At 43.1% G+C, this 12,129-nt stretch overlaps 1 protein-coding gene across 3 annotated transcripts in view; it reads left to right on the top strand.

The window, feature by feature from the left end:
• The window catches only part of LOC146209292 (WD repeat and coiled-coil-containing protein-like), a 51,305-nt gene that overhangs the window by 4,546 nt on the left and 34,630 nt on the right, over positions 1-12,129 (top strand). For all 3 annotated transcript variants that reach the window (XM_084599108.1, XM_084599097.1, XM_084599089.1), the window contains exons 3-5: positions 7,087-7,268; positions 8,415-8,538; positions 9,858-9,930. In XM_084599108.1, coding sequence (XP_084455234.1) covers positions 7,087-7,268; positions 8,415-8,538; positions 9,858-9,930 — 379 coding nt within the window. The remainder of the gene's footprint in view (positions 1-7,086; positions 7,269-8,414; positions 8,539-9,857; positions 9,931-12,129) is intronic.

Below are 12,129 nucleotides of genomic sequence, written 5' to 3'. Positions count from 1 at the left end.
TCACTGGTCCTTTAATTGCACTTTGAATCCTGGGTTGAGGCTGTCAGAAGTAGTGAATGAGGTTCATTTCGTAGATTCTTCCAATTCTGCAAATCAGCGGTTAGTTTTCCTTCGCTTGACTGCACTTATGAAGCTATACTTGATGACCATTTTTCTTTGTCAGTGTTATGAAAGCTGCAGGGTTGAAGTGTCGGTAACTATGTCATTCGCATTGCTGTTCCTTTGACAACTTCATTCCTTTGTTTGTAGCGGGACAATTCTAGCAAATTTGTTGTAACCAAGGATGCTGTTTCTTTCCATGACATTCAACAGTAAAATTTGGCAGCTTGTGTTAGAAATATGCCTTAAATAACAAATATTGACACACTCCATATTTTGACAAATTTCAAGGGGAGGCGTATTTCGACCCCATAGCTTCCGCTTCATTTCCAGTGTGGAAATGATGTGGAAGTTCTAGTTCACTGCTATTTCATCCCCAGTAATCTTGGCTACAGTGCACCTGATACCCAAGATTAATGCTTCTAGCTGCAACTGCATTGAGGTTTTTTTTTCTGAATTTTTCTTTTTTCTCTGTGACTGTTTTGTTCTGTCTGAGTTTCTTCTCTTAGCGAGGCAGCTAAATGAGAATTCCATAAGTGACTAGAACTAACTTTTTGTCAGAAGATCCACATTTGCGTGGTGTTAAACAAGCACCCTCCGTTTTCCTAAATTCTGAGGAAGAAAGCTCTATTTTTAGTGCTTTAACTTCCTCTTAACAGAGCAAAACTAGTACTTACACTGAGAAAAAATGAACATGCTTGCAACTTGCTTCATTTATATTGGATGTGCATGTTGTGTTCAATATGAAGAAACCATCTAAAGACCAGGATTATATCAATTTCGTCGTGACACATTCTTGTTGAAGCTGCGGGCTACTCAGCTTAGATGAGAAAGAAATAGCATTTCTGTTTCGTCACAGTTAATGGTGGGCTTCTCTTGCATTTGTCACTTCCCCAGTTTAATTCTTGAACCTCCATCACCTGTGTGGTTGCAGATAATGTTAAAATATATTTTATAATCTTTTATATTTTAGCACTTTGAAACAAAAAGCGTTAACACATAACCGAAGACAGCATATAACTGTTACAGCAAAGGAAATGACCTGGGTAACAAAATTCATGCCTAAGCGAATTGGAGATGGCTTGTAGCAGCATACTTTTGGCAACCTGGCAACTGAATGTTCGACTAAGTTTCTTTTTTATTTTTATTTTACTGGCCTGGTAATAATGGCACATTGTTGTATGTGCGTAGAGTTCATGATTGTCACCCCTATGGCAGTGAAGCATAGAGTACAAACGTCCTAGGCAAAGTATCTTTTTGTGCTTCTGAGGTTACTGCAGTCATAGATAATCCTTGCCACTACAAGAATGAAATTTTTTAAAATATTAACATTAGAACTCATGCAGCCAAGTGCTGGATTCTCGTCAGTGTGTTAATGTGTTAAGAAGCTTGATTGTAAACTTAAAACCCACTGAAAACCCAGTGGTGCCTGGCGTCTGTCTGTAGAAATGATTTGGGATTCTGAAAGGTCAGCAAATTAGGGTAGGGTCAATGGAGTTAAACTTGACGAGGAGATTCTTTGTAACAGTGTGCATGATTCTGTAAAATAGCTGTGCATGTTATAGTGGTGTTGGGGATAGAACTCAGACCCTCTACGTGCCAAATGAGCACACTACACATAGCCCACAAAGGCTCATATGTTTCAGAGTGTTAGACGAGGGTGTTGAGACTGCGTTGTGGTGTGTGTGTGTATGTGAAGTTGTATAATGTGTATGAGTACTGCAGTGACATGCAACAAAAGACGAAAAGAAGGAAAAGGCACCATTGCATTTCACTCTCCGAAGCTTAAGTGACGTTGAAGTTTTTCATGCCACGTTTCAGGCAAGCAATTTCAAGCGTCAGCCAAATATTGGTTTTCCGCAAGAGTTTTTTTGCATTTAGCCTCAAATTATTAACGCTTGTTTACTCTGCTGATAGGAGGGGTATCGGAGGGGCCTTTACCTTTTGAGTAAGTGCAGTCATGCTGATGATGATGTTCAAGAAATTGACAACACAGAAAGCTTTTCATTTAATATGTTCAGGCAGTTAATGAGCAAAGTAAACACCAAAGTACTTGTGCTCAAGGGCAGATGACTGTGTTACTGGATTACATAGGCAGGCAAAACTGTAAGAGCTATCTTTCGTTGTGAAAGTCATGTTCATTTGCTTTTTTTGCATAAAATGTGCCAGCTAGTATTACACCACCCAAAAGCAGGCATTAAACCATTTTGTAAAAAAAAAATGCAGTCACCCAAACTATTCATTGTTTTATGTAAAGTGCATTTATCCATAGATAGACACATAATTCTATGCAACTTCGTGGTGATCTTGCAGTACACAAACATTGTGTGGTTTGAGCCCTAGCGCCGTGAGGTACCCATTGGTTTTTTGATGGATACAACCTAGTTACAGGTAAAACTTTAAAACTTACTGGTTCATAGGGGTCAAATGGAAAGACTTGGAAAGATATCATAGAAGCCATCAGCAAGAATTTTGAAGCATCTGTTATAAAGGGCTGTAATTATGCAGTTCCCTAAGAGACAAGGATTTCTACAGTATAAGAAAGTATCGGACAACAAGGTTTCAAGATGAATGTAGGACGAGCCTCGGAGGATTCCTTGAAAGGATTTGGATGTACTTGAGGCCTTTATCTGTGCTGTATGAACGAAAAGTGTTCACACAATGACAGGAAATTTACATTGGAGCTAAATGGCATGAAAATTTGGCATGCTTGCGGTACACGGATGACTGTTTGCTTTTCTTTGTTGCAGAAAAGGCTGGCACAATAATGCATATGGGATTCTTTTTAGATGCGTTCTCACTGCCCTAATATCACATAGAAGTTATCAGGACCTTTGGAGATACGATTCTTAGACTGGAGATTCATACCTCGCAAAATTACAAGTGCTCACTCAGGCTCGCTCACAAAATTTTGGTTAACCTGCAGGCTCACTTAAATGCATTCTCACACTTGCTCGGGCTTACCGAGTTCATGATCTCACTCATTCAGACTCAAAACTCACTAAGGCTCACACCGACTCGCAAATCATCTTGAGTCTATCACTTGTTATGGCTCACGACTCACTTTGACTCACAACTCATCTATGCTCACTCATTTTGACTCACAACTCATGTGGACTCGCTTATTTTGGCGCACGACACATTTAGGCTCACTCACTCATCTGGACGTGCTCATTCGGGCTCACTCATTGAGCTACTATGCGATTTCGTTTGGCCTAGTGGCCCTGCAGACCAAGGAAATTATCTTTAGGTTGGAGGCTTTGTTTTTTATGGATTGGTGTGGTTCATCACTTTTCATGTGAGTGAAGTACCATGTGATTTTTATTTTGTTATCAAGTGGAACATAATCAAAATCTAATATTATAGGTTCTTCAGCAGCTATAAACAAAACGTCTGAAAGGCTAGACTAGGCATCTATTCATCATAAGGTGTATATCAGTGCCAATATTTATCATGTGCAAATTGCACAAAATTGGGTGCAAGTGCCGCCACTGGAACGAAGGAATGATTGGCGCTTAGGGTCGACCTAGGGGAACAAGTGGAATCCCGTGACTTCTCTTACTACTGCTGGAGCAGACACTCGATTGTATTTGTGCGTTTTAAAAGCAAATAGTCGCATTTTATTTTATTTTGTTTTGCTTGATAACGAGTGCCAGCAATGCACATTTTGGTCTTGCATTGTTGCTGAAGTTTTTGAGGTTCTTTTAACCTGTTGCCATGGTCTGTTATTGCTCTGTATCCGGGCGTATGTGACGGAACCCGGCGCAAGCTTTCATTGGTACCCAAAAAATAAGCTCATGGAATCTTCATTATTGAAGCTTTTAATGGGCAAAGAAGCGAGTGGTCATTCTCATGTGTGCAGCAGACATTTTAGCGAGCAAAATTTCTTCCATAGAGTTTACACTAATCAGTTCGCCGAGTAGTGGCAGGAGGAACGGGGCGTGCGCATTCTCATTTGCGCTTATCACTTGTGAAGCTAACAAAAATCTGTTGCTAGTAACGAAGGATCGTGCGAAAGCCAAACGGTCTCATTCTTCTGAATGAAGCCGTTTACATGGAAGTTTTGCTGAGGTGAACTAAACATTCCGCAGTGAAGAGCAGCGGTATGCATGATGACTTCTCAAGCAGCGTCTGCAGTGCTGTAGTAATTTCAAATGACAGAGTACGTGAATAAATGGGAAAGAGCCATTACATGTTGTGATGTGCTGAGGTAGGTGTCAACAAAACTACTTTTCACGAGGAAAACAAATATGCACACCCGAACCAAGAGTGCCAGTGACAGTAGTCAGTGCACAAGAATTCGCTACGTGGAACACACTTATTCACACTTGCTATAAAAATTAATCCGCGTCTTCCCGACTGCCCAACCTGTCTGCTCTAACACGTCCAAGACAGCAGGTTAGCTAGGCTGCTTCCTCCAGTGCTTTCGAAGGTGCTCAGCAACTGTCAAGCATCTGGCAGCTCTGCTTCCTCTAGCAGGATTCTTATAAGAGATTCACTGGCAGCCTACTACTGACTGGTTGTGTGGAAGCTTCAGTTCCTTTCATAATGGCAACAACAACGCTGGCCAGCTTGCGTCTTCATTCAAGTAAACTTATCGGGCCCGGCCGGACCCACACTTTGGTAGCTTGCTGACTCGATGAAGTGCTGTCTTGCTGAATGAGAGGGCTTAATACCTGAAATCAAGCTTAAGCAGACCGAAACTGAAATGTAAATAAATAATTATGTGAATGTAGCATTATCTTGCAACTAAACTGCCTAGGAAATGATCGTGCAGCAATAGTTCAATGTGCGTTATCCCACTTAGTGTGTCACGCGGGGCTGCCGAGAGGTGGTGCCACGGTACGTCCTCGCACCCAATACACCAGGATGACATTCGACAGATTTCTCTCTTCCGGTCAACAAGAAACCTTGTCAAGCCATGGCGCCCTCAAGCATCCTTTGTCACAGCAATAAATCTTTCCTCCCCTCCGCTGTCAGTAAAGGATGAAAAAAAGGCACACGCCATCGACACTAAACAGTGGTCATGATTTGAGCTTGAGTCCGGACTCACTACTTGAATTGGTGATCTGAATTCATGTATGGACTCGCAACTCAGATCATGGTCTGAATGCGAGTCCAGGCTGTCTTATGACTGAGATCGTGATCTGAGTGTGATTGAATCTGAATGAGCCCGAGTGGGTCGACTCATGAGTGGTTTGTCGACCTATGCTGGGAACACAGGAAAGGTCAGCGCGAAAAACAAAGACCGGAGAAGAAACACACACGCAGACAAACCAAGCTCTGACTATCAACTGAATTTAGTGTATAGTCAGTGCTTGGTTTGTCTGTGTGTGTTTCTTCCCTGGCTTTCATTTTTCGTACTGTGCAAAATGCTAAAAGCATTGCCCATTCTTGCATGTCGCAGAGCATAGTGAAGTACTACAAAGGCAAAATGACTGATAGTATAAATGTGCATATTGGGAAGTCACTTCATAGTGGCTTTCCTGAGAGTGCAATAGTGTCACTGGCAGAAATGCTTTCACAAAGGAATTGGAGGGAACCCTTGAAAGAAGAATAGCCTGTTGTGATACCATATATTCATGAAGTAGCACATGGGCTGGAAAACAGCAAGCGAGAATGATCAATGCTATCTTCAAGGCTCCAAGAAAGTTGATAGGACTGTACAAATAGGTCGACATAAGAGTAAAGCATCAAGAACACAAAGAATGCAAAATGGCGTATGGAACAAGGTTCATTGACTGCAAAAAAAAAAAAAAGAAAGGATGACTAATATACTATCATATATGATCCAGTATTGTGCTGCAGACAGTATATTGAACAGTCTGGTAGATGTGTCAGCAAAAGGGTACAACACCATAATCTCTTCACACTGGAAATCTAGTATCACATTATAACTGCTACAGAAGGAAAATGTGCATCACTGCTTGAAAAAGAAAAAAAACAGACAAATAGTAGACAGTGAAAGAGAGTCAGAAGAAAAATTGTGAAAGCGTATTTGATTGCAACAGCAATCTATTCATAGCACTGACGAAAAGCAAGGTAGAAACGATTACACTAGTGTGCAGCTGGGAAATAGGCATGATGAAACGGCTCATTCGCATGCGTGACGTTGCTTCTGCTCAAGATCGTCTATTTTGTATTAATATGTGTCATCAAAGAGTAGTAAATAGTTGTAAGCTTGCACTTGTGGTCTACATCATTGCAATAAATGTTTATTTTTCGACTTGGAACAGAATGTAGACAACATGGAAGGCGTAGGGTGGCTCGTGTGTGGAAGCTCAAGGCAGAATACTAACAAGCATTATCAAGGTGAAGCAAGCATTATCAAGGGATTGTACTGTACACAAATGTAGCTTTCCCTTCTATTTGGCCAATTTATGCTGTTGCAGTCGCTTCTTTGCCTAAGAAGGTGAAGATTCTTAATGTTTTATCCTCTGATTTATTTCTAGCTGCTTCTTTGAGCAAGTCAAAGGTGGTCAAAATAGTTTTTGATTAACAATGTTCATTGCAGTTTAATCACTCTCTGATGTGTAAAAAGGATACTATGCGGGCGGATATGATCACATGAAATGGAAGTCGATTTGTGATAGTGATGCACTTACATGGAAAAATTTAATTCGCCCTGCAAGATTCTATTTACTCAGGCCGTTCAGAATTCCCTTTTTTTTTTTTCTTATGAGGAGTATATGAATTGAGGTTTCATTGCACCAGGATACAATCATTGTCTTGCCATTCCTTTCGCACATAACTCATCTTTTGTGCTTATCTGACTCAAGAAAACAAAAACGTGCACCTCAATGAGACCTTAAACATAGGATAGCAGCCCTATTGCCTAACATGGATTGGTCTCTAAATTGAATTTGACTACAACGAGCAAAAACGGGGTCTTTTGACCAACAAAGAATTTGAAATGTGCCAGGAAGCAGTTGCAGGCTTTGCTGTGCACTTGTATAAACAGCATCATTTTGTGTGCGCTGACTGCAGGACGGTGCATGGCCTGTGCTACAGTAGCCCCAAGAAATGGCCTCCACTCATCAGCGTGGTGGCCGAGCGGGTGGACGACGGCTCCCTGGAACTCTCCATCTGGCGCATGAACACGGCCGTCCAGTGCGTCTCCTTCTCCAAGTGGGCTCTCCTGTCCTTGCCCCAGCTGCCCGTGCTCCAAGGTGCTTCTTCCCTCACTAAGCTAACTGTTTTGCTTTGAACCAGCGAGCAGGCATTATTGTATCTCTTCAGCACTCTCGGGGACATATCTATGAGCTGTTGAACAGAGCTGTGCATGAAACAAGAAACAATACACGTCACCTGCTGCTGCAAGCAACAGGAGACGTGGACAGAGATAACATTTCTTAGAGGTGTGTGATACCATACGTAGCAGAGGCGCACTGGTGCTACGGCGCGTATATATTTTGTGTCTGCTGTCTGTGTGTGGCCTGAGCACGAGCTCTTTGTCCTGCTCGCTGATGCAAGACGCGGGGGGTGCGTGTCACAGCTGAGTGGGGTCTGTGTTTGACAAGCACTCCGTCTTGAGTGGCCATTGTTTGCGCTTGCTGCGTCTTGCCCCGTGTTGCCGCCATTGAGCCTGGCTGACTGCACACAGCTCTCACTCCCAATTAAGCACGCATACCTTCTTTCTCCTTTAACTGAATTATTTCAAGATGTAAACAACCTTCCAGTTTATTCTTCAACTTTTTTTTTTTTCCATGTATATGTCTATAGAGGGAAGGGCACAGAATGTAGCTCTGTTCTGCGGAGGATGTTTACCAAGAAAACTTTGTGGAAATTTGTATCTAGTTATTGGTTAATTTTGGTTGCTTTCTCACCATTTCTTTAACATATTTTCTTTAAACGTAAGAAAAATGAGGCTAAAGAGAGTATTTTTGATATATTGTGTGGTTTCATCTAAAGCAAAAATGTAATAGTATGAAGCGTTTTCAGCAAATGACAGGACTACACTGAACTAAAATTAAATAGTGGTCATTTCTTTTACCTATGATTCAGATCTTGGTAGCTGCAAATTTTCTTCTCGTCACTTATATGCATTTTTACCTTCAAGGCAAGGTTTGCAGAAATAAAAGGCATTGCTAACTTCTTTTAGCAGTAAAACTTTGTCATACACTGCATGTTTTCTTTTATGAGCGAAAATGTAATACATACATACATTTATACATAATATGCTGAACATTCCTATTTTTTTGCACTTTTACTTTATTTTATTACCCTTAGCAATGTCTGTGTTGGCATTAGGTGCATGTTAATACATCACTTTGCGTGCATTTGATCCTTAGCTTTTTTTTCTTTTTGTCGTCCAGGGTGTCTTTGGCACCCTGAGCGAGATGTTTTCTGCCTGGTGTTCAAGGACTCAGCGCGCATCTACGTGGTCAACGAGGACAGCTCTGAGCTGCAGGAAGTCAAGACCATCACACCATTTGCTGGGTCAGTATCACTTGCAGTTTGACATCAGTATAACGTGGAGTGTCTCCTAGAAATCACTTTTAGTGTAACTGGCAATCGGTTCAACTTGTGCAGAGTTTAAAGTAAGGGCAGACTTTTTAATACACTTGATATTGACGGGACGAAGTTGTTCATCAGAGGGACTTCACATGAATTTGAATGAGATTTCATTGTTAATCGAGCGATTTTTATGTATTACAGGATACAGAGAGAGCATTCTTAGCAGCCATTTATGCAGTGTGACAGATGATAAGGTGTGTCGACCTGATAGCAGCCCTTATAAGCATGAAAACACAAAACGAAACACCATTCCATCGTTGCACTTCCAGACTGCTTTCTGTTGCTCTGCAGCACACAAAATGCAAGGCAAGAAATATCTAGTTTTGTGAAGTAGAGATTTTGTTCACTTCGCTGTCCATATTAACATGACAACTTTACATGAACCCATAAGGCTCTCTGCAGTTTTGCCCTGGGTGCACGCAAAAACACGCCTAAAATAGGTGAGAAAAGACTGGTACCCAGAAAAAATGTCCGTAATTCGAGTCATTCATATTGTGAGCCTTCCATGGATCTTCTTTCATTTGTACATACCATAATCTTCTTTCTTTTGTACATACCATCGTCATCGTCCTGCGGCGCCAGCTCCAGCACGCGCCTGGGTTCTCCATCAGATTAAAACGCTGACACGGTGTACCTTGCCTTGCCGTCACGACTTTGGCGTCTCGACCTGGCCTTCTTTCACAATATTAATGAAGGTCACATAATTGGGGCATTTATTAGTGTGGGTTGTATTTAATAAGACATGATTGTAATTTTATGCCAAAGCTCTTAAATGTTACAGTGCTGACAAAGGCGGAAGTGAATACAATATAGTACTATAGTCACTGCTGCCCTAAAATAATTAGTGAAATAAAGGTTGAAAGGGTAAATAAAAGCCAGTGAAATGTGGCGAAGGATAATGAAAGTAACAGAGGGCAGGTTTCCTAAATTTTTAATGTGTTATTGTTCTTTGTGTTAGCTGATCGATATGCCTAGAAATCTCAGCTTTAGGCACATCATAAGCTTGCTGAATTTTCTAGCAGTTTTTATTTGTTGATTTAGTAAATCTTGCATTCGTGATTTTACAGGTCAGTTTTACTATTGCAACACCACCCTGTCTTTGAGCATTATCTCAGGGTTGTTTAGCATCCCATTCATGTCTGTGCTCGCACTTTTCTGTATGTAGATAACAAGGGCTGAAGTTTTGATAGCTGCAGTCCCTGTGGTTGAAGTGGCAATACCCTCTTTATCATGTATTGCAGGTCTCGGTTTGTATGTGGAACCTGGAGCAAAAATGGCAAGAGGCTCATCTTGGCGACGGAGTCGACTCTCATGGTAAGCCACAGTGCTCCTCACCCACCCTGTTTGTCATGCAGTATACAGTAAAAGCTCGTTAATTCAAATTCCACGGGGCCGCCAGGCCAGTTCGAATTAACCAAAATTCGAACTAATGAAAGTGAGCAAAAATGAAGGCGTTTGATGCCCGGAGGGCACGAAAAACATTTATTTAGCAAAAAAGTCTGTTATCATCTTCTGCTTCTTCTCTCTGAGGGCTACCGTACTCACTCGGTCTTCTAGCATGCGAATGCGACGCAGGGAGTCTTCTTCCCCCTCTTCAAAGCTGAAGAAAAGGCGCGCGACATTCAGCGCTCCCATAACTTCTGCCGCGGATGGACGCACGGGCTCTTGCTCCTCGTCGTCGTCCTCGTCTTCTGCCTCTTCTGGGACAGACTGCTCCCCAACAATTTCAGCGACAATGTCCTCATCACTTAGGGCACCGCACACTGCTGCATCGCTGTCTACTCCAACGTAATCATCAAAACTGACGTCCTGCGGCACAGCACGCACAGCCGCAGGCAGAGGCTCCGGACTCCCATCGTCGCCACTTTCTTTCATACTTCCGGCAGCAAAGCCACAGTGGTGGAAGCAGTTTGCAATTGTAGACGGCGTGACCTGCTCCCATGCACGCACCAACATGTGCATTGCTGTGAGCAATGTGATGGTGCTGGTCTTCTGGTTTCCAGTGCAAAAAGTCATGCGCTCGATCATGTGGCGCCTATAGAAACATTTGATGTTTCTGATCACCCCCTGATCCATCGGCTGCAAGGCCGCAGTCGTGTTGGCGGGCAAAAAGACGAGCCTTGTGGCTTTCAGCTCGGCGTCGATTTTGTGTGCCGAGCAGTTATCCACAATGAGGAGAACTTGACGCTTCCCTAGCTCCATCCTCCGATCGAATTTCAAGAGCCATTTTTTAAACAATTCGCCCGTCATCCACGCCTTGCTGTTGGCGGAGTATTCCGTCGGCAGCGTCCTAATGTTCTTGAAACATCTAGGCTTATGTGCCTTGCCGACAACAAAAAAAGGGACCTTCTCCGTCCCGGTCGTATTAGCGGCGACCAGAACAGTAATCCGCTCTTTGCTTCGCTTGCCGCCAGCGCAGCTGTCCCCTTTAAATGTTACTGTTCTGTCGGGCTGGAGCTTATAAAAAAAAGCCGTCTCATCAGCATTGAATATATCATGTGCCGAGTAGCTTTCTAAGTACTGCTGCAGAGCACCGCTTCGCCACGTGGCACAAGTTTCTGCATCCACTTCTTTGGCTTCTCCAGACAACACCCGGAAGACAAGATTATGTCTGTCTCTAAAGCGGTGAAACCATCCTTCGGAGGCGACAAAATCTTCCACATTCAAGCGCAGGGCGAAATCGGCCGCCTTCGCCATGATAATTGGGCCGCTCAGTGGAATGTCAGCGCTTCTCATTTCTTTCACCCACGTGATCACAGCGGTCTCAATTTCCGGATGCTTGGCTAACCGAAGCCTTTTTCTGTTGCTGGCGAAATCTTCGGCTTCATAGGCATCCTCGATGGCCTTCCTATTTCGGACGTACGTCGACAACGTGCTTGGTGGAATCCCGTGCTTTTTCGCGATTTCCACTTTGCTGGCCTTCCGTTCATCCACCTCGCGTAAAATAGCCACTTTCTCCTTCACCGTCTTGGCACAGTATTTCCCACGCGAACACATCTCGCGGACATCACAACAAGCGGCGTGCAAAACGAGGGCTCACGAAATGCAACACGAAACCGTGGTCGATAACACTAAAGGCTGTGGCTAAAGGTACGTCGGACGGATCCGATCGATGGTCTTAAAGGTACGTCCGACGGACCCGGTGCGTTTTTCTTCGGGATACGACGGACGGATCCGGGAAATATTTTTCAGAGGTACGGCGGACGGACCCGATCGGTAGGGTTCTTCCGACGGACCCAACGCATTTTTCTCCGATATGGGCCTTGGGATCCGTCAGGAAAGCCGGACGGATCCGAGATCCCCAGATGTGGTTGTAGCAACAACATGGTAGCCGTATGTAGCCAAATCGAAGTTGGTATAAGGTGTACGTGCGAGGTACAAGAAGTATGTACTACATACTGCATGCGTGAAATGTGAAATTACAAAGAATAGTACAGTGGCAAGGATAGTGCCTAGAATGGGTGATATACTACGTGATGACATCGGCATGATGATAGGTTTACGTGAGTTGGA

This window comes from Amblyomma maculatum, chromosome 1 (genome assembly GCF_055883805.1).
Source record: "Amblyomma maculatum isolate TAMU_Amacu chromosome 1, ASM5588380v1, whole genome shotgun sequence".
Classification (NCBI taxonomy): domain Eukaryota; kingdom Metazoa; phylum Arthropoda; class Arachnida; order Ixodida; family Ixodidae; genus Amblyomma; species Amblyomma maculatum.
This window is presented reverse-complemented; position numbering and strand designations above follow the sequence as displayed.